The sequence below is a fragment of the Typopeltis vanoorti genome, chromosome 25 (assembly GCF_054136105.1).
Source record: "Typopeltis vanoorti isolate ZY-2024b chromosome 25, IOZ_Tvanoo_1.0, whole genome shotgun sequence".
NCBI lineage: Eukaryota > Metazoa > Arthropoda > Arachnida > Uropygi > Thelyphonidae > Typopeltis > Typopeltis vanoorti.
The window spans coordinates 47972087-47995832 of record NC_143573.1 but is presented as its reverse complement, the minus strand read 5'-3'; the positions used below and the strand labels follow the sequence as shown (position 1 = coordinate 47995832).

The following is a 23746-nucleotide window of genomic DNA, read 5'->3' as shown; positions in this document are numbered from 1 at the left end:
GGAGTAATTACTTTGAAAAACTGCTAAATGAAACAAGCAGTGATGACAGCACAGTGGTAAAAAACACTGACCAGGCATGCAGTCAGGAATACATATCCATACTTGAAGTAGAAAAAGCCATCAAAGGCTTGAAATGTGGAAAGGCAGCAGGAGTAGATGATATTCGACCAGAAATGCTGAAGTATGGTGGTATAAGAGTCTTACAGTGGCTGCACTGCATAGTTCAGAAAGCCTGGACAGAGGGACGAATTCCCGATGATTGGAGTAGAGCTCTCATAGTACCCATATATAAAAAGGGAAATAAAACTGAATGTGAGAATTACACAGGTATTTCCCTACTGAGTGTTCCTGGCAAGATCTATGCAAGTATACTTGAGAAACGGTTGAGAAAAATTGTGGAAGAAAAGCTTGGTGAAGAACAAGCTGGATTCAGGCCAAATAGAGGCTGTCAGGATCAGATCTTCACTTTACGACAAATAGTCGAGAAAGCATGGGAATATAACAAAGATCTGTATTTAAGTTTTGTCGATTTGGAAAAGGCATATGACAAGGTGCCAAGAGAGAAGCTATTCAATATGCTGCAGTTATATGGTGTCAATGGGGCATTATATCAAGCAATACTTAGTCTTTATTTGAGTTGCAAGTCAGCAGTTAGAATTGAAGGAAGTACAGGAAGATGGTTTAATGTTAAATCTGGTGTGAGACAAGGATGTACATTATCCCCTCTGTTATTCATTATCTATATGGATCACATTATGAAGGAATGTGGTATTCAACCTGATATCAAAATTGGAGATGTTAATGTCAGCTCTTTGCTTTATGCGGATGATGTTATACTTCTAAATAAATCCGCTACAAGTCTGCAAGATTCTCTGACTAAATTGAATAGCTGTTGTAATAGATATGGTATGAAGGTCAGCAATAAAAAGACAAAGACAATGAAAATAGGCAGAATCATTGAAAATGTCAACTGTGTTGTGAATGGAGAACCTGTGGAACAAGTAAAACATTTCAGCTACTTAGGCACAATTTTTACTGAAGACGGTAAACTAAATATAGAAATAGACAACAGAATCAGCAAATCTGGTATCATGGGAAGTCAATTGAATAAATTCATATGGAATAAGAAAGAAATTAGTCAGAACACTAAATTAGCTGTATACAAGACTGTGTTCAAACCAATTTTAACTTATGGATCTGAGAGCTGGGTCAGAAGTAAAACACTTGACCAAAGACTAGAGACCGCAGATATGAGAGTCCTGAGAAAGATTAGAGGCGTGAACAGATGGCATCAATGGCAATATCATATTAAAAATGAGGATATTAGGAAAGAACTTGACATTGTCAGCATCCAGGAATGCGTTAGCAGAGCTAATCTCAGATGGTATGGTCACTTAAATAGAATGGGAGAGGAAAGATTAGCAAAACAAGTGTTCTCTGCCAGGTTGGCAGGAAAACCAAGATATAGGTGGATTGATACAGTACAAAGTGCCTTAGACGATAGAAATATAAGATCTGATAATGTTGGAGTCTTGACAAGTAACAGACTGATTTGGAGGAAAATTGTAGATAGGAAGTTAGTAATGATGTAATTTTTTTCATGTAGTACTGTCATATCCTGTACACCCCTTGAGGGTACATGACAGGAATTTGATGATGATGATGATGATATTTTGCTTCAGAATCCAACATGATCTTCCATCACATAAGCTAGACTTGTAATTATTATCTAATGTAAATCACTTGTTTATAAATTAATATTCATGTAACTACCTTTAAGTTCTATTAATAATTAATTAATTAATCAAGGATATATAATAATAGTGAAAAGACTCTGTATTAAAATATTATTAAGTTCATTTTATTTATTGCTATGTTAATATTATAAGAATTTGTATTCAACATTTTAACTGCATATTAATTTGTTCCTGTATGTAGAGGTATAACGTTGTGCAATGCCTCAGTTTTATTATATTTTGTTTTGGTTGTCATGGAGACGTATGTAAGATAGCTGGCGCGAGTTTAGAACAGAGCGTGGCAGATCGGTAATGAAGGGCTGGAAAGGATTTTAGTAGAAGTAGAGCACGAGAATAATTTCGGTGGGAAGAGGGGATATATAAGCAAAGAGCAGAGAAAACGATTCATTCGGGGAATCAGAGTGAGATAATAGCGAGTAGAGAGATAACAGCGAGTCGGCGAGTCAGTCAAGTAGCTCGCTAAAGTCTACTAGTCGAGGAGCGAGTTAGCCAGCAAGTTGCAGAACAACAAATAAAGCAACGGAAGATAGCAAAGTAGCAACTGGATGACCAGCGATAATTTTGTTGGGATTTTGATTCAGGACCGACCTTTCAGGGACACACAAAGACTTGAAGAATAGCACAGAATAACTAAGAGAATAAGTAGAGGCAGCAAGGTTAAATTTAAACGATACTGTGCTAAGAGATATGGTGCCTAAAAGATTAATTAAATGCTGGAAGAATAGGCAACTGTGCATAAAAACTTCAAGTTAAAGAATTACTGCGTGTTACCTTAGTTCATGAGTTATTAGTAGAATACTGAATTGGTCAAATGATGTCAAAGATAGTACAAGCGTTTTGCTCCAAGCAAGAACCTTTAACTATGTGAATTGCGACCATTAATTTATTCAGTTATTACTAAGAGGATTTGTTTTTAATGAGTGCTGTTAATTGTTTTAAGTGAATACAGTTATAAAAGGTGTCCGTATATAAGTAGATGAACAAGGAAATTCACCAGTAAGTGAATTTAACCAACTTTGTTACTCCTATGCGAAGACGTGTGTTTCTTCCTAAAATATTCCTACATTAACAGTAACTTTTGCGGAGAATAGCTGGAGCGTGGATTTAAGATTGTATACTTGTGAAGAAGCGTTGCCGCCCTTATATTGTATTTGAAACTTAACTATGAGATATCAATGTAGTTGGTTACTAAGGAACTTTATGACATTGAACTTTTTCAAATGGTTAATTGAATTTTGTGAAGGCTGTATTTCAGACAACAGATTAACATTGTCTGAAATTATATGACTATATTACCAGATGAGCTAAAATGTTTGTAATACCTTATTCAGTGATTTAAACTAAAGTGTATAATTTGGCCTATATTAAATGTTTGTTTTGTTGATCTAAAGTTGTATTTTGCCTGAATCTCTTTTACTGCACCATTCATAAAATAATCGAACCAAAGCGGGTGAATTAAATAAGTTAAATAAACTCGGCCTGTATACATAATAACAACACATAAAAGGGAAATAGTTGAGAGTTGGTTTTACTTTAATACTTGGACTAATTTAGATATAGAGTGGCACAGTCAATAAATACACATTTTCTCTATATTTGGATTAGAAATCAACTAGCAACTTATTTTTTTGTTTAAGAACATCGTAGTGACAAATTGACGGATCCAAAGTATAGGTTAAGATGAAATAGGATCCAACAGTACATTAGTATATAGAGATTCTAAATTGAAGCTCACCATAAGATCAGTAGGTTGTAATGAGATATTCTTTAATTTATTTATTGAAAGTTTATTTTTCACTTGGTTAGAGTATAATAAATTTAGTTTAATCCTTTATCCAAGTGTGAGCAAACAAAGTTTGCACCTGAAAGTATCTTCAGGACTGGGGTAAGGTGGTACAACACCAGAGCAACTCGTTGCTAACCAAGTGAAAAATAAACTTTCAACATCTTTCTCTAAATCCAGAGTAATTTATTAAAAAAAGGGTGGCACACCATTTGGCAACTCCTATAGGTGGAGATGACCTGCTAATGCTTCTGCCTGGTATCTCCACTTGGGCCTAGCTCCCACTGAAGAGACCTCAATAAAGGTCGAAACTAGTCTGGGTAGTGGCCCTTCCCTTAATGCATAATATTAGACATATCTGCAAGGAGATGTGTTTTGCATTATGGGAGATACTGAGATAGGATTGTTGGTAGCTTGCTCCACCTTTGCAACGAGTTGCCCTGATGTTGTACCACCTTACCCCAGTCCTGAAGATACTTTCAGGCGCAAACTTTGTTTGCTCACACTTGGATAAAGGATGAAACTAAATTTATTATTTAATTTATTTAATTCATCATCCTTATCAAAAATCAGGAATCATAAAATGTTTAACCCAATGAGCCAGAACTAATTGTTCAACTCCTCATGAATTACAGAAAGAACTTTCAAACACCACATGAAATTAAACGGCTTCTCCGAAAAGAGTATATATCTGTTCGATTCTTACAAGCCAATCCAAAACAACACAGATTCAATATGTTGAGTTCTAATTCCTTATATTTCCGGGATTTCAGAACCAATTTCAAGAATTCTGAAGAAATATGATTTAACAGCCACTTATATACCTATTAACAAACTATCCACCTATTTCCCCTCTTCAAAAGATAAATGCTCAATTATGTCTCTGCCTGGTATGTATCAAGTTCTTTGTAATAATCTGTCCTACTTTGGACAAAAGGATGCTCTATAGAAAAATGAATTCAGGAACATCAATCATACATTCAGCAGAACAAATCCGATAAGTCTGGATTGGCTCAGCAAGGAATAGAGACAATCCACAACATCCTCTGGTCCAAGACTCGCTTCCGACACAGATGTCGCTATAAATTTGAACATTTATTTAAAGAAAGTGCAGAGGTCTTACTTCAATGCTCTAACTTGAATTGAAATGACTGTATATCTTTATCAAAAATATGGGAAAGTTTAATCAGGATAACACATTAATATATACATACATATATATATATGTTAAAGATACCAAGCAATTTTAAACCTGGTTTTATTCCATTTCCCAAGTAAGCAAACAGACAAACAAGTCAAGTTTGCACCTGCAAGTGTTGCAAATCTAGCTGATCCTAGGGGTAGTGCAAGACCAAGGCAACTCGTGGTAAAGGTGGTATAAGCTCTGATCACTAATCTTAATATTTACCCTTAATGCCAAAACACGTCTCCTAGAGGAGATGTATGATGTTTTGTATTAAAGGAAGGCAAGGGGCCACTACCCAGACTGGTTTCGACCTTTATTGAGGTCTCATCAGTGGGAGCCAGGCTAGAAATACAAAGATTTAGTAATACAGAGCTTATAAGTATTTTACCAGAACAAGTTACCATAAGGTGTTTTAACCTTATTAAATAAAAATCTCAGGAGGAGATATAAATGTAGAAAGTATTTTACCTTGGGTATAGTAAATGTTAAAGATACCAAGCAATTTTAAACTTCGTTTTACTCCATTTCCCAAGTAAGCAAACAGACAAACAAGTTTGTCTTGTTCTGGTAAAATACTTATAAGCTCTGTATTACTAAATCTTTTTATTTCTAGCCTGGCTCCCACTAATGAGACCTCAATAAAGGTCGAAACCGGTCTGGGTAGTAGTGGCCCCTTGCCTTTAATACAAAACATCATACATCTCCTCTAGGAGATGTGTTTTGGCATTAACGGTAAATATTAAGATTAGTGATCAGAGCTTATACCACCTTTACCACGAGTTGTCTTGGTCTTGCACTACCTGTAGGATCAGCTAGACTTGCAACACTTGCAGGCACAAACTTGACTTGTTTGTCTGTTTGCTTACTTGGGAAATGGAGTAAAACCAGGTTTAAAATTGCTTGGTATCTTTAACATTTACTATACCCAAGGTAAAATACTTTCTACATATATATATATTTTTTTTTTAAATTAAGACTTTAATTCTTACATTAGTCTAATGCTATTTATAAATTAAGATTATTATATAAATTTGTGAATTAATATCTTTAATCATTACTGTGATAAAAAAAAATGTTTTCCTCTCTTTAATACTTAGCGATATAACATCATGAGAGGCTCGTTCTACTTTTGAATGATTAACTGTTAATATTCCACCTTGTTAAAAAACTGTTCCTATGTAGCCACTGAAGATAGTCTGTTATTTTCAGACTGAAATATTTAGCAAATTAAAATATAATATTCTTGTGTAAACTTGTCTATATATTATAATCTTAATGTCACAAGTTTCTGTAAAGAATCAAATATTTCACCTGATATTGAATTTTTGTGTAGCAGTGAAACACATCTATCACATTAAATTGTTATTAAACGTCTTTTGTTTTTAATTCTTTCTTTATTACTAATCGCTTTATGTTTCATGTGCTTGTACTGCAAATGTACAATAACAATATATCTATCTCTATAAAAATATGAGATAATGTGCCATGTCAAATGTGTATGTAAGATGTTAAAAATGTAATATTTGCATTTGATTTTTGCAATATTCGCTGTGTATGTTTTGCATTGAATATTAATACAATAAATATTATAATAATATATGTCAATATTACGATTTTTTAACAAGGGGAGGCCGTGAAATATTGTAATTTTTCCAAAGGGGGCCCTGACATCCAGAAGTTTGGAAAGCACTGATCTAGAACAGTGCTTCCCAAACTTCTGGATGCCAGGGCCCCCTTTGGAAAAATTACAATATTTCACGGCCCCTTTCGAAAAAAAGTTGTAATATAGACATATATTATTATAATATTTATTGTATTTATATTCAATCCAAAACATACACAGCGAATATTGCAAAAATCAAATGCAAATATTACATTTTTAGCATCTTACAACACACATTTGACACACATTCTTAGATTTCTGCTTTGAAATGAAACTTATATGAATAAGCATATATTTACTAATATTCATTAAACATCGAAATACGCAGGAAGAAAATTTGTGAACCCACACCAATGTGCGATTTTTTTCCCATTGAAATATAAAAAATAACAAAAAAGAAATAATAAATAATAAAAATTAAATACATTTCTTTTAAGATAAAAAAAATCTACTTAGTCTTGAAACATTTTCAATTTGTTTTCATTATTTTACGGCCCCCAATGGGGCCACAGCCTACAGTTTGGGAAGTGCTGATCTAGAAAACGTCCTGTTTTCATCTATATTCCATCAACCATCATTTTGGGTAAGATATATAGATGACATCTTTTCAGCGTGGCCTCATAATAGAGATTCTTTACCATCCTTATTAGCCAGAATCAATTCCTTACATCCTCATATTAAGTTTGCCATGGAGATTGAAAAAAAAAGACAAGTTATCCTTTTTAGACATCCTCCTCATTTGTTCACCTTCAGGTATTATAACACAACAGTTTACAGAAAACCCACTTTCACTGGACATTATATTCTCAAACAATCTGCTCATCATCCTTATCAAAAAACAGGAATCATAAAATGTTTAATCTGACGAGCTAGAACTAATTGTTCAACTCCTCATGAATTACAGAAAAAACTTTCAACTATCAAACATCACATGAAATTAAATGGCTTCTCCGAAAAAAAGTACATAATATTTGTTTGATTCCTACAATCCAATCCAGAACAACAAAGAATCAATACGTCGAGTTCCAATTCCACATATTTCCAGGATTTCAGAACCAGTTTCAAAAATTCTGAAGAAATATGATTTAACAGCCACTTATATACCTATTAACAAAATATCCACCTATTTCCCCTCTTCTAAAGATAAATGCTCAACTATGTCTCTGCCTGGTGTGTATCAAGTTCCTTGTAATTTGTCTGTCCTTTGGACAAACAGGACTCTCTATAGAAAAAAGAATTCAAAAACATCAATCATACATTCTACACAACAAATCCAATAAGTCTGGATTGGCTGAGCACAGAATAGAGACAAGCCACAACATCCTCTGGTCCAAGACTCGCCTTCTACACAGATGTCGCTATAAATTCGAATGCCTATTCAAAGAGAGTGCTGAGGCCTTACTTCAATGCCCTAACTTGAATCGAAATGACTATATATCCTTATCAAAAATATGGGGAAGTTTAATCCGGATAACATTTTTAATTTTTTTTAAATTGAGACTTTTAATTTATAAATAACATTAGTCTAATGTTATTTATAAATTAAGATTATTATATGAAATTGTGAATTAATACCTATAATTTAGTCATGAATCTGATAAAAAATTTTTCCTCTCTTTAATGCTTAGCAATGTAACATCATGCGACTCGTTCTACTTTTGAATGATCAATTGTTGGTATTCCACCTTGTTAAAAACTGTTCCTATGTAGCCACTGAAGATAGTCTGTTAGTTTCAGACTGAAATATTTGGCAAATATCTTGTGTTAACATGTCTATAATTCCTAATTATAATGTCAAGTGTCTCTCAAGAGTAAACGTAGAAAAACAACTTCCTTAATGTGAAACGTGGTCATTAACACAAAAAGATATAGACTGAGAATCTTTGAAAGGAAAATATATGGACCAATAAAAGAAGATAATGGAATATGGAGAATTAGAACAAATAACGAACTTGAACAACTAATTAATGGTGAAGATATAGTAAGATATTTAAAGACACAAAGAATAGCATGCTGGGGTATATAGAATGAATGGAAAAAGATAGAGTTAAAAAAATATTTCAATGGGACATATTTCAAACCATTAGGACAAAGGAAGAAAGATACACGAAGAAAAAGATGGATTGATGATATACAAAAAGATCTTACAACTTTAAAAGTTAAGAATTGGAAGAATATTGCACAGAAAAGAATGGCTAAAAATTGTTTTGTAAGCTAAAACTCAAAGAGTTGTAAAGCTAGAAGAAGAACTTCCTTATCTCTACTTGTGATTTCTTCAATAGCCAAGTAATCTTATGAGCTACTTTAGCAACCTTAGCAACATGTCCTCTAAACTTTAACTCTCTCTCTCTCTGCCACTATCCCTAAATCTCAAGATTTATTTATTTTCTGGAGTACAGTTCCACAGTGTGGTACACAGCTTGTAATCTATTTATTCCAAAATGCATAGCTTTACATTAAACTTACACTATTATCTTTCCCATACTGACAGCCTATTTAAATCATCCCAAGCTCTCCACATCACCTCAATTAACCATTAACTTAATTATTAACTATAACGGAGTTCACTTACAGAAGAATGCTATTACTAAATACACTATTTTATGGATATTTATGATCATTTTCTTGTTATTTTTAATACATTTGTTTTATTTTCATGTTAAACCATACTACCCTCCCCCTCTCCCCAAAAAAAAAAAAAAGTAAAGTGATGTACACAATTAAAAAAAAGTGTTTTATAATAGCATTCTTCTACGGCTACCTGTAATCTGAACAGTGAAACGTCTGCTCTTTTAAGCAATACAGCTATATAACTGCTCTATAAATATTCTGCCATCAGAAACACCCCACCTGAAACCAAAATTAGAATAAACTGACAATTTTAGTGGAAATCCTAAATACTCAATTTCATCTAGTTGAAGTGAAGTTAGTATTTAATCACTTTGAAATGCTTTACCTTAGTTATTAAAAATCATCTGATTGAAGAAAAACTCAAGTGAATAGACAAATTTTCATAAAAATCCCAAATGAGAGAGGGTTGGTATCATGAATTTTGACAAAACTCGTTTGTGGCTCTACTGGGAGCCTGGAAATAGTCCTAATATTTTATGATTTACCTACTTGGAATTGTGGTTACCACTTCTCCAACTTGTAACCTATATAATATAGTAGTTTTTCCTGCACCATCCAAACCAAGGATTAAAATTCTCATTTCACGGCTTCCAAGAAGACTTCTAAAATAACTCAGCAGTCCTCCTGATAAAAAAATAATAACAAAATTTATAATAGTTCATTTTAATCTGTTATAAAGTCTTTAAGGCTTGCAAACTAAGTTTATAATCATTACAACTGTTCAGAAAAATATATTAAAAAATCTTTTTTTTTTTTTTGAGACAATAGTATTTAACAAAATTTATAACTGTTATAAAGTCTTTAAGGCTTGCAAACTAAGTTTATAGTCATTACCATTACAACTGTTCAGAAAAATATATTAAAAAATCAATTTTTTTTTGAGACAATAGTATTAATTAGCAAGTTTTTTTTGTTTGCCAAGTTACAAAATATATTATATTTGGCAAGATATCCTCGTTTTTGCCTATTTTATCCTGGCATAAGCAAATAATAATTGTGCAGGAATTATCTTTGTGACTAAACTATTACATAGCAGATGATTATTAACAAGTGTGACATTACCCAGCTTATTATAAGGCTGAAATGTCTTGAAAATGTTTCATGTTTGTTCTCTAGGTTTCCAGGTAATCTAACCTCAATCCAGCTGCAGTTCTCATGCACTATTGGTTTACAGCATTTAGTGGGCAGGACTTGCATAAAAACATACTCGGAATGGATACTTATTGAAGTATCTTATAAGGCCTCCATAGCATAATTGGAAGAATGATGATACGTTGCACCCTTCAATTGGAAATGGCCTAGGTTTGATTTTCATCGTGATGGGAGGAATTTTTATATGGACTTTTTCAATTGAAGGTGAGTTAGTTGATCTCATACGGAGGTAGCAGGGTTTTCCCCTCCTGGAAACTTGGATTTTTCATCTTGCATACAGACAAATAGGCCCTTCAGAACAAATGCTATTCAACCCCCCCCACTACTGAATAACGATTCAAATCAATGGCATGGTCTAAAATTATTCCATGAGCAGTAGCTAATGGATATATTTTTGTTTTCTTAATGGTTCATCTAATTTTATTTTTTTCATTTTCAATAATGGAGGATCCATGAGCTGATGATAATATGATCTTAAGTAATGGAGAGGGTCTTCTGGTAAGATAATAGCCAATTTTTAGTAATGACAAAAAATACTAGTTGTGGTGGTGGGCAGTAGATTGCATTGATGTAGATGATTAGTAGTAGAGGTTCAGTGTAATGGTGGAAATGGAGAGTTGTACAGTAGGTGTCCTCCCGTGATGAGTCTTCAGACTCATTGAAGGCATCACGAATAATAATAAGTAGAAATATCTTTTATTGATGTATATTTTTCTTTCTTCTCTTCACCCCCTACCACTGAATAACAATTCAAATCAATGGCATGGTCTAAAATTATCCCATGAGCAGTAGCTAATGGATATATATTTGTTTTCTTAATGGTTCATCTAATTTTATTTATTTTATTTTTTTTCATTTGCAAGAATGGAAGATCCATGAGCTGAAGATAATATAATCTTAAGTGATGGAGAGGGTCTTCTGGTAAGACAATAGCCAATTTTTAGTAATGAATGACTGAGGTTTGATAGTATATCTTTGAAGAACATGCTACTTTTCCCAAGGTGTCCTGAATTAAAATAGCAAAAAGTTTTGCTTGCTTAGGACAATAACAGATCTCCCTACCTCAATTTATGGATTTTTGGTGATCTATGATTTGTGTAAGGAGTGCAGAGTTTGTTTATTCTGTTGAGGAAGCAGTCTTCAGTTAACAGTGTCACAGATGACAGATGATTTTTAGTGATGCAGATGGTTCCAGCTCTCTTAGCTACTGTTTTAACAATAATATCATGTGTTGGAAGGAATGGTGATGTGAAAGATAGATATACTTACTGGTGTGAGAGTTCATGTAGATGGAAAAGATAAAGATCTACTGGATATCCAGTTGAATAAACTGTCAAGGATGAACAGACAATTACTTTCTTCTTTCTATTGGTAAAACAGATCCAAGGGATGCTGGATATTAAGGCATACTAAAACCATTTCTAATATATCCAGACATGTGGCCAAATGGAAGACTGTGTCAACAATGCATATCCATATGGTCGGTTTGTGAGGGAAGAATCCAAGACAATCCTCCCCAAATGTTCTACAGTTAAAAGAACTAGAGTGAATGGGAAAAGTAAATAAACCAAATAATAATAATAACAAAAAATGAGAAGTCCAAATTAGTTCTGAAGTTTCTTTTAAAAGAATGATTGAAGAGAGAAGCTATGTCAAAACTAATCACAATGGCATCATCTTTGATGATGTCTGAGAGGCAAGATGAAAGTGTAATTGATTAGTAATGAGAAAAAGCACTCGGGCTAAATATTTGGCCATGCACATGGACTATAGATTTCAATAATGGGACGTTTTGTAACCTATAAATCTGAGTATGTGTTGCGGCAGTTACTAGGATTAACCTTAAATCACCAAAATTCATTGTCATTTCTTATAACCAAAGAACCTCAGAAATGTTAGGCCCAAGTTCTTATAATAATTAACATTCAAATCTCTGAGGCTTAAAAATGAAATATTCTTATCCACTCACCAAAACTTCTGCATCACTTAGTTCATTCTAGCATCAACAAGATCATCACCCACACAAGCACTTCCATTTGAAATTGGCATACTTTGGCAAAACTGTAAGAATGCCAGCATCCGCCTTGATGATCATAAAAAAAAAATACAGCTGGTGGCTACATTATAACTGCTTAGGGGTTACAGACTATGCATTGGACCAACTTATTCAGTAGGAAAAAAAAATCTTTCTTATAAAGAATTTTTTTCTAATGCAGATTTAAATCAGAGAGACACTGAGCATGGTCTGAAAAGTTCTCGGCCTAACAATGAAAAAACAAATTTACAATTTCAAAATTATTTTTATTTATCAACATAATCTCCCTTAAGACTAATACATTTATTCCAGCGATGCACCAGCGGCATTATTCTGTCCTTGTAGTGGTTCTCAGTAAGATCTGCAAAATACCCCTTTACAGCTGCAATCACCTCTTGATTCGAAGAAAAATGCTGACCAGCGAAGAAGAGTTCTAGTTTTGGGAAGAGACAGAAGTCAGAGAGAGCCAAATCTGGGGAATAATGTGGATGTTCCAACAATTCATAGTGTAGATCCATTAATTTTCCCATTGCCAAAACATCTTTGTGGGATGTTTTGGCAATGCAGAATTTTTTTTCTTCTGCAAACTGGGTCTTTTCTCACGAATTTTTTCGTCTAGTCTGGTTAAAAGATCAGAATAATACTCCCCAGTTATTGTTTTACCCTTTTCAAGATAATTAATAAACAAAATACCTGTAGCATCCCAAAACACCGATGCCACGGCCTTTCCTGCTGATGGAATAAACTTTGTCTTCTTTGGTGCTGAACAACCAGCTTCTGTCCACTGTTTTGACTGCTGTTTGGATTCTGGTGTGTAATGGTGAATCCAAGTTTCATCCATAGTAATAAATCGACATACAAAATCAATTTTATTCTTGTTAAAACGCTCCAAGCACTGTTCAGAGATTTTCATGCGAGTATGTTTTTGATCTGCTGCTGTGAGTAAGTGCAGCACCCATCTTCTGCAATGCTTTTTCATTTGCAATTCTTCATGCAAAATATATTCTACATGTTCTTTTGAAATGCCTATAGTCTCAGAAATTTCACGCACTTTGACTTGCCGGTCATCCAATACCATATCGTGCACTTGATCAATGATTTATGGTGTTGTTACACTTTTTGGACGTCCTTCATGTAGATCATCTTCAAGGCTGATATGGCTTTAAATTCGGTAGCCCATTTCTTAATTGTCAAAAAAGAAGAAGAAGAGTGCCCATAAACTTTATGAACTTCGAATCAATTTCTTTTGCCATTAAACCTTCTTTTACAAAGAATTTTATAACTGCATGATGCTGAATTTATCAATTTCAAGGGATACAGATAACCCTTTTGCTTCAGACAGCTGTATAAAACAAACTACTTGATAGAATGACTTGCAATTTGGCATGGATGCTTATGACAGATGTACCAACTTAGAAAAAAAAATCTTCCCAATAGTGTTGCCATCTATGGTCGAGGCCGAGAACTTTTCAAACCACCATCGTATTTCTCAGATTGAAATCAGCAGAACTTTACAACACTAACTTGAGCTCAACATGACTTCCTCACACCATTACAAATCCTGAAGACCATTTTTCCTTATTCTTACAACATAGTGGATTGCTCTGATTGAATAAGCAGAAATAATTCTAACCATGACAAAGGCTTGCTGACTCAGAAAAAAAAAAAATCACATTTCAACCCACTCAATTTTGCATTTTAGTCCAAATAACTTCTCCACAACCCTAATCACCACTCCAGAAGTACAAAGCTATTATGTAAGTATGCCTCCCTAGAACAGTTTAAAGAAAAATGGGATATCCCCCTGCTTTGATTGGAAAAGATTGGACTTGATTCTCATCAAGGTGAGCAATATCTTTATGTGATTTTTTTCAGTTGAAGCTCAGTTAGGTGTCACAGGGTGGTAGTTCTTTCCTCCCAAAAACTCTCTGATTTTCTTTCTACAAAACAAACAATCCAACAAAAACAAAACACATGCAACTGAAAACAAAAATACTGTGTGGTTCAGATCCCAAAAAAAGAACCATTTTTTCCCCAGTATTCTTTTTGATGATACCCAAATTTCCAGACAGTTTGAGATTTCTCTTCTTGGAATTACCCTCACATCAAACCTCTCCTGGCATAAACACATCACAACCATTGCATCGTCAGCTTAAAAAAAACTAGGATTTCTCTTTTGCTCAAGACGGTACTTCACTCCTGAACAGCTGTTAACATTATACAAATCATAAATCTGCCCAGCTATCGAATACTGCTCCCTCAAAATGCTTGATCAATACAGAGGAGCTATGTTCTCCCCAGGACTTTTTGAATGGGCAAACCACCCGGCTGGTTTCACTGACCGCCCGGCTAATTAATGATGTGAATTGACATTGGTTAAATAATGAGCAAGAATGGAAAAATAATTTAAGACATTTTTTAATTAATAGTGATGAGAAATCAACAGGAGAATCTCGATACTTATGAGATAGCTCAATTTCTTGCATTGCAAGCCAATCTCAAGAGCTTCAGATATTCACTTTGATGCACACCAATCCGTATGCGGAAGAAGACAAAAATCGGGATCTTGAATACAACAGTATCGGTTGCAAAGAAGATCTTTTACGAAAGAGACATAATTTTGATGTTTGAAAGAAATAAATTGTGAAAATTGAGCGAATACAAATCGAAGACAAAAATCGATGTTAAAAATCTACATTTATTTTTCTTAATAATGGTTTTTGTCCGAAGATCGTGAGTCAAGTATGTAATAGTTTATTTTATAAAAGAAAATAGGCCTGCGCATCAAATATAGTTGTGAAAATATGTGATCTCGGGGAATTTGCGAAACTCTCGAAGACTATGATGTCAGTCTCAAGTGATACCAATTCCCATTCCTAGTAATTAATACTTATAAATAGTAAAATTGTGACATAACGTGCATTATATGTCTTGGGTATTACTGTCAGTGCACAATTCAGTGATTTGTTCTGATTAATTTAATAACAATGATATTTTGTATTTATTAAATTACCCCACGATGAGTAAAAAGTCAAGTCAGAAAACCACGATAAGCATAGTAGCGAAGACACCAAACCAAGAATCGTCGATTTCTGCAGTCTCTTTCAAATGTAAAACGTGGGTCTAAACACCGCTTATCAGGTATTAACAGTGAGTGGTTTAAAAAAGTCCATTGGTTAGTGGTGAAAGATAATGGAATGATGTGTTCCACATGTATGAAATACGGAAAGAGACGACCCACAAACAAGGAAGTGACTTGGGTAACTATGTCATCCACAAGACTTTGAAAAGAAAGCTTGGTTGACCATGAACAAAGCAAGTAAACACTGATTCTTGTTCAGATATAATTGAAAAACGTATACTAGAAGAAACTGGAATAGAGCAAATTGAAAAATCAATTTTAATTTTGAATAACTTGCAGAGAGATGCTTTTCTGGGAGTTGTCTCCATAATTTTCAGAAATGCATTCGGATCACCGTGCAAGCCTAAAAGAAAAGCTTTTCTGGGAGCTTTAAGATCTATGTATTGGTTAGCGAAAAATGAGTTATCACATACATTATTTGAAAAATTACTCGAGCATTGCAAGGCTATGGGCTGTTCCTACTTAGAACATCTTAACTTTGGTAAAAATGCACATTATACCTCAGAAAGAATAATGCAACAGTTGATTGATATTTTAGCATCAGAAATTAGATCTGAAATACTGAAAAATATACATTCTGCAGATTATTTCAGTGTTTTATGTGATGAAACTACAGACATCTTAGTTTTAAAACAGCTGATTGTGTACATTAAATATGTTTGTCAACTTAGAAAAGAGGTCAGGGTTAGTTTTGTATCAACTTGCAATATCATGGATGGCAAAGCTGAGACTATAACTAACAAAGTAATTGAAACCCTTGACAGTCTAGGCTTAAAAACTTTTAATCTGGTGGGTCTAGGATCTGATGGAGCAGCTGTCATGATTGGAAAGCAAAAGGGAGTTGCAAAACTGCTCAAAGATAAAACAGATGGACTCATGGTCAACTGTCATTGTGTAAACCACCGACTGGCTCTTGTTAGTGCCCAAGCAGCTGCTGAAGTGCCTTATTTAGTCATGTTTAATGATATCTTAAGGCAATTGTTTTTCTTCTTCCAAAATTCCTCAGTCAGGATGGCTGGTTTAACACAAATCCAAACTATCCAAATCCAAATCTATACTGAACAATCCTTGGATTAAACTTAAAATGGCTAGTGCACTAGATGGCTGTCTCATGATTCTGCAATACAGTCTCCAAGAGAATGCATGGTGAGTGTTATAGCTGCATTGGAAAGGATAGGCCATCGAATGAAATGATATCACAGCTGAAGGTTTAAGTAAATATATAAGAACATACAGTTTCGTAGCTTCACTAATGATGCTTTCAGATGTATTACTGCATTTATCTGACTTGTCTAGATCATGGCAAAGGCAAGATGTTAACTTAACTGAAATAGAGCCAGTCTTAGAAGCCAGAAAACTATCCATCATGAAATTGAAAGACACTCCTGGCAGTCATTTTCAAAATCTTCATCAGAATCTTTCAGGTGAATGGTCAGACGTTCACACTGATGATTCAAATTCTAATGTTATGTTTAAGACTACAATATATGATAAATACATAGGCACAGCTATTAAACACCTAGAAGAGCAAGATTTCCAGATATGCCAATCATTTCCTGCTTTTCAAGATTTTTCAATGCAGAAAGTCATGATCAACGTGAGGCTTCTGAGATTATTTTTTATTATTATTCTAGAAATGGAAGTCCTGCAGTTTTAAATGATGAAAGTACTAAACTAGAATGGACACTTGCATCAAAAATGATTAATGGACAGTTATACAAAAATTTAGATCCAAGACAAATACTGCTAAAATTAGCAACAACATCTGAGCTCAAAGAGTCTTTTCCAAATTTAGCAAAACTAGCTGCTGTTGGATTGGCCATACCTGTGAGCAAACACAGCTGAATGTGAAAGGGGTTTCTATGCATTAAAAAGGATAAAATCCTGTGTTAGGAATCGCATCAGTCAGAACACTCTAAATAATTTGATGCTGATTTCACTGGAGGGACCAGATTCAACAGATTTTAATTATGAAAAAGCTGCTGACAACCGGGCTTCTAAGAAGAGGAGAAGAATTAATGTATAGAATTTTAAGCTTTGAGCATTACAAGGTTTTTCATTACTAAATTAGAAAATAAGAAAAATCCTAGTCTTGTTTGTTATAATTATTACTATATAAAATATTATCCTTGTTTAAAATAATTTCTAATAAAATTACTATTTTAATTTGTTATGAAAAAGGGTCTTTCTTAACTCATTCAAAATTTTTGTACACCCGGCTAATGCTTCATTCCACCCAGTTGGTAAAAATTTCTGGGGAGAACACTGAGGAGAGCAATTAGACTTATTAATGACCCATCTCTTACTAACTCACCCCCCCCCCCCCCCACTTTCGCACAGACGTTTGGTTTCTGCAATATGTATATTTTATTTCCATGGGAAACTCATCTGAAATAACATCAATAATTCCTCCACTCTGTACTAAGCTCATTGGAACACGTGAAGCTGCTGCTCAACATCCCTTCACAGTACATCTAGAAACACAGAACAAGCTTCTTTTCCTCCTCCTTTATCCCTGAAACTGCTGTGGAACAGTCTCCTCCACTACTGTGTTTCCCAAGGAATACAATTTACAGTCATTTAAATCAAATGTAAACAAGTTTCTCCTTTCCCAACCCACTACCAATACATGGTACTATTGATGTACTATAGGTTGATCAGCCAACCTCTTGTGCATGGGCACAACATAAAAAAAAAAAAATAATAATAAAAAGATCCATCATGCAGTATTGTACAGTACTTTAATAATCTGTTCTCTTATGTAGAGTGGCCTCTCATAATGTGTTGTGGGACTCAGAGAAGGTGTCATGTAATTATGATTTGATGTATCTTCTTTTGTGCAGAGAAATACCTATTACCTTCCTATCACTCCAATGGTACTCTTCCAAGAGCATGGATCTGTCCAGTTGATGCCATTTGATGACCAAAGGAAAAATTTTATTTTGCATATTTGTGCACCTCCACAGCATAGCTGGAAGAAGAAAGGGACAGTGTACTCTTTAACTGGAAAAGACTTGACTTTCATCTATCATCATGAGTGGAAAGTATGTGTATATGTGTGCAAATCTTTATAAACTGTGAATATTCACAACTGATTCATTACACTAACACCATAGCCAGGACTTGCATAACTATTCCCCAAACCTAAGAAATTCTCTCCTCACGAATAATATTAAAGTTGCCTTACATACTAAATATATACAAAGTATTTAAATATATATTCAAACATACTGATTATAATTTACTATTCACTACAAATCAAAAATTATCTATGCTTTTAAAACCAACAAAGATTCACATTAATAAAGAAATATTGAACATCTAAACACTGAGTACCATTTCCCCTTGCTAATCAAACAGTGATTTTCTCTACAGAGGTTCAACCACTAGGTCATTACGGTCCTGCTTAAAAGAAAACTTAGACTTAAACATCCCTATTCTTCATCAGCTAGATACTAACAAAATAACAATAAGACCAAAAATCAAAACCCTGCAATACCATAAACTGAACTTGCAGCTCATACTTGGGAACAAAAATGTATGCCACAGACTGAGAAAGCAGCTGTCTTAGATTTTCAAAATAATGACACAAAATTGTGAATTTCTGAAACTGTAGCTATTAAAACAACAAACCAATAAACATCCATTGCACCTACACACTTTCAGAAAAACTGGCAGCTAAATAATATCAAAATCATGCTCAAGTTCTCAATAATAAAATGGATAGTAGTTATGCTATCTATTTAGTGAATTAATTTCTACACCTATCTTTCACATTTTTAGCTATCATTCATTTAACCTTTCTTTAAGAGAGTATTTTTCGCATTTTCTCTGAAGATGATGCTATGCTTAAAACAGTTTTTATCATCTATTTATCTTCTCGTTTGACTGTTTAATCCAAAAATAAGTTTTCCAAACATTTTAATCTTTAATGTTTTTTTAGCTATTCGCATTATAAAGTTCCAGATTTTAAGCATACTTTACTAATTCTCCTTTCATATCAACTGTTCAAATTTCTTTCCGAGTTTTAAACATATGTTCATTATTCTTATATTTGGCTGCTATTTCCACATTATCCAATCTAAAGTCTGTACCATTAGTTTAACTAACGACATATGAAGAAAAGATAGTCCCAAGATGGGTTATTATTATTATCATAAGACCCCCATGGAGTCAAAGACTAATCTAGGAGGTCCTTTTGTCATACATACATACAGTTCATCATAACACACCTTAAACACTCAAATTCTCTACAAAACACCACCCTCTCAGGCAAGGCATACCAATAATTCACAATTCTGCATGCAAAATACCTGCTTCTAACTTCCCTGCTCACACCCTCCTTATACAGCTTCCAAGGATGACCCCTGGTTCTTCTCTGATCTTCCACAATTTTCTATAAAACCTCTTCAACATTGATTCTGTAACAACCCCTTATTAACTTGTAGGTCTCTATCGTATCACCCCTCTTCCTCCTATCCACTAGATTGTAAATTGCATCTTCTCAGTCTTTCCTCATATTCGACATTCCAGAGATCGGAAACTACCTTAGCCAGTCACCTCTTGACCTTTTCTAATATCTCTTCATCCTTTTGAAAACCAGGCGACCAAATCTCTGCACAATAGTCCATATGTGGCCTAATCAGCGCCTTATACAACGGAACAAGAATCTCCTTACTTCTATGTCTGCATCATTCCCAGAATTTGTTGCGTTGTCCTCACAATTTTGGCAATGTGTCCTCTAAATTTTAGATCTTTATCTACTGTCATCCCCATGATCTCTTATCCTACCAAGTGTAAACTCTACATCCCATCTTTGTTTCCCAAATTTTAAAACCTTACATTTTGCAACATTGAACTGGCATCCCCATTCTTGTACCCATTCACAATCTATTCAAGTCATCTTGTAATATTATCTAGTCCCACAGTCTTGTTAACATCAAGTTTGCTCAATTCCCCATACTCCTCTAGCTCACTTAGTCATCTATTCTCTATACTCATGCCACTCACTTCTCCATTCATAAACACCTCTTCAATCTCTCCTGTCGTACACTCCCATTCTTCCACACTGCTTCCCACTTGATCGGATTCATTCTCTGCACTCACTTCTCTACCTTCCAGCAGCGATCTCTCCAAGTAACTCACACCAAAACCATTCAAATGCAATCCACCTTATACAGTTCACTTCGTCCTTCAAACTCATTCCACACATTAAAAAACTGCACTCCTTTCTCCTCACCACTACCTTTCCTATCACACTATTATCTTTTATCTGTCTCAACTTTCTGATATCCAATCTGCCATGTTCTTTGTTTCCAATCAAGTCATTTGTCCCTATTACAACTACCAACTTCTTTGCTTGCTTACTTTTCATATCCAATGTCTCAATCACTCTACTCATTCTACCTCCAAGAAAACAAACCCTGTGCATCCCCTCATCCAGCACACATTTAATAATTGAATCACCATACAATGCCACTCACAGGTTTTTCATTACCTATTTTATACCAATATTATTCGTTTTCATAATTTTCACTCTTCCATACATATCTCGAATTCTATTAACTTCATTCCACATCCATTTCATCTCTTGCCTCACCTTAACCAACTCGACTTTCAAATCTTACATTACATTTTCACTCCCATTCACTCTCTCAATGCCAGCCATACATGCCTGTTTGCAGTCAAAGAAGCTCACCACCTTACCTTTAACTGCACTTTGTTTTTTAACTTCCACTACATTCATATCACTTTCATCTTTCTTACCATCGATTGTTAAGTTTCTCAGATCGCTCGTTCTCTTTTTCTAAACTTTTTTTTACCTATTTTTTGCTGCTCTTTTACACCATCGTTTACTATCAGATATGTACTATTCCTCCTCGCAACATTCTCACTACTAACACTTTCAGTTATCAACATATTAGTGCTCATCAAGTCTTCATTCAACTCACACTTTGCGCATACCCTCCTTCCATCTGCGTTAAATATCCACAATTTATCTATATAATCAAGGGTCTTTGGTATCTTTTTTTAACCTCATTTGATTTATATTAGCACAAATAGTCCACAATTTCCGCCTTAATCATACCAATTCTGGCCAATGGGATTAACGAAGAATGGCACTCCTATATACAATAAGCATACTATTATATTCACTAGTGGTACAATTAGGGCCTTCATTTTAATTTTAGAATAATCCTATACTTTAAATTGACTTTTTCAACTGAAAGAGAGTTAACCAATCTCATAAGGGGTAGCAGAGTTTCTCCTGGAAACTCAAGTTTTTCACCCCACAAGTCCTTGGACACCATGGATGTGTCGCATAATAATAATAATTCCCTTGTAATAACTGAATATCAAAATTGGTCAAACAGCTAAACTCTATAAGTCAAAATGACAACACAAAATGAATAATGCATAAATCAAACTCATTCATTAATAAAAAATTACAATAACATTTTTTTTTTAAATCAAAGATTAATTTATTAGCTAGTCTGCATTGTGGGTGCAGACCCAGTGCATAAGGCCAAACCATAATACCTTTGTTACCTTGCCCTGAAAACATTCAATGTCAGTGCACTCATCGTCCACTCTAGCAATGCAGTCCACTCATACACTCTACTCTACGTGAAAAATTCACTTCTCACTCCCTTTCATGACCTAATACAGATTTTAATAATGACTTTTCATTTTCCAGAGTTGACTATTACTTCATGTAGTATATCTCCTACAATTATAAGCAACACCTCCATGCTACGTATTCTTTAATTTTTTTTAATAGCATATTGATCTTTTGCCATGAGATGTGTCAATATGCAATACTAGGCTTAAAGTGATCCTATTTTTCCCATTTCAAATTTCATCATGGGATTTCGTAGACCTTATGGTCATTCCCGATCTGGAATTCCATCAGAAACATAAGCAGGAACTTGCTTAATTCGGTATTGACAATGGACAATATATACCATGTATCAAAATTTATCAAGCTATGTTTGCTACCAACGGAGCCATAAAGATGTCTGATAAATATTACTATGTTCATAATAAAGCTTAACAGTGTAAATAACACCAAGAGGAAAAAATACATTTATTATAAACTTATTAATATTTCACTGGCTTTCTACACAGCATCATCAGAGCACAATGATAACTGTGACAGGCACTCAACAGTAAACCAAGTAATTGTAGAAACAGTTTAAATTGTAACTGACACCTTATGTCCTTCAGAGGTACCCTCTATGTGTTAGATATCTACAAAATTAATTCAGAGAAGTCTGGCTATTAGGTCTTAAAATGATAATCTCCCAGAACTTTGGTAAATGAATGTAACCATATGTTGAGGTTGGGAGAGTGCTTCATAGCCTCTCAGACCTGTAACAACTTCTATGTAATAAAGAAGTTTTTCTCCATCTGATCCTATGTGAAGGAATATCCAGAGCATGGTCTGCCAATCCTGATTTGCCATACATGTGATCTCAGATGTAATTTTTAACATTCTTCAAGGTTAGCTGATCACATGCACAAGGAACTTTATACACTCCCAGATGTTCAAGAGGATGTAGCTGATCTTTAGGAGAATGTATAAAAGTAGCTAGTTGAATGAAAGGATTGAAAGTGATATGGAGATCATATTTGAAAAGATGTATCCTTAACATATGGAATGGGGGGGGGATGCATGTAATATTTTATTTATTTTATGTAGGTTGTTGTAGCCATTGGCTAAAAAGGCTATTGTGAAGGTTCCTAAGCTCTGGTTCAAGGGCTGTGTCAAAGTCCCTATAAGCATGCTAATGGTGTGTGTGTGAGGTGCAGGCGAGGATTAAGAAAGAAATTTATTGACAACTGGCATTTCCTCAATGTCTTCATATTCTATATTCCAGATACTTCTCAATCTTCTATCCTCTCCAGGATATTCTCATCCCTCCCCTTGAAAACTAGGTGACCAGATAGGTGCACATAATTCATATGCAGCCTAATCAAGGTCTTACACAATGTAACCATTATCTCTTTACATGTCAGCTACCATTCACACATACCATTAACACCAAATGTCCTTTGCCAAAATTTCCATACCAACTGTATATTCTGCATTCCATCCTTGCCTAACAAATTTCAAAACTTGCAGTTCGGAATACTGAACTGGCAGCCCCACTCACATGGTTATCCAGATTCTTCTGTAAGACAAGGACTGTTCTACTCCTCATAGTTTTAAGGCTATGAGTTCAACCCCTCAAGGCTATCTTTATTATGCATCACCTGCAAGTAACTAACTATACATCTCCATTTAAACTTTACTCCCAACAGTAAAGCAGGTTACCAACTACAGTTTTCAACCCCCATAACAATCATTCTTTCTAAACTGTGGAAACCTTTTGGAAAAAAGTGTATTTTTGAGGT

General features: G+C 34.3%; 1 protein-coding gene across 1 annotated transcript in view; it reads right to left on the bottom strand.

The window, feature by feature from the left end:
- The window catches only part of Arl1 (ADP ribosylation factor-like 1), a 108954-nt gene that overhangs the window by 67263 nt on the left and 17945 nt on the right, over nt 1-23746 (bottom strand). The window contains exon 2 of the mRNA XM_090414421.1: nt 9510-9644. Coding sequence (XP_090270547.1) covers nt 9510-9644 — 135 coding nt within the window. The remainder of the gene's footprint in view (nt 1-9509; nt 9645-23746) is intronic.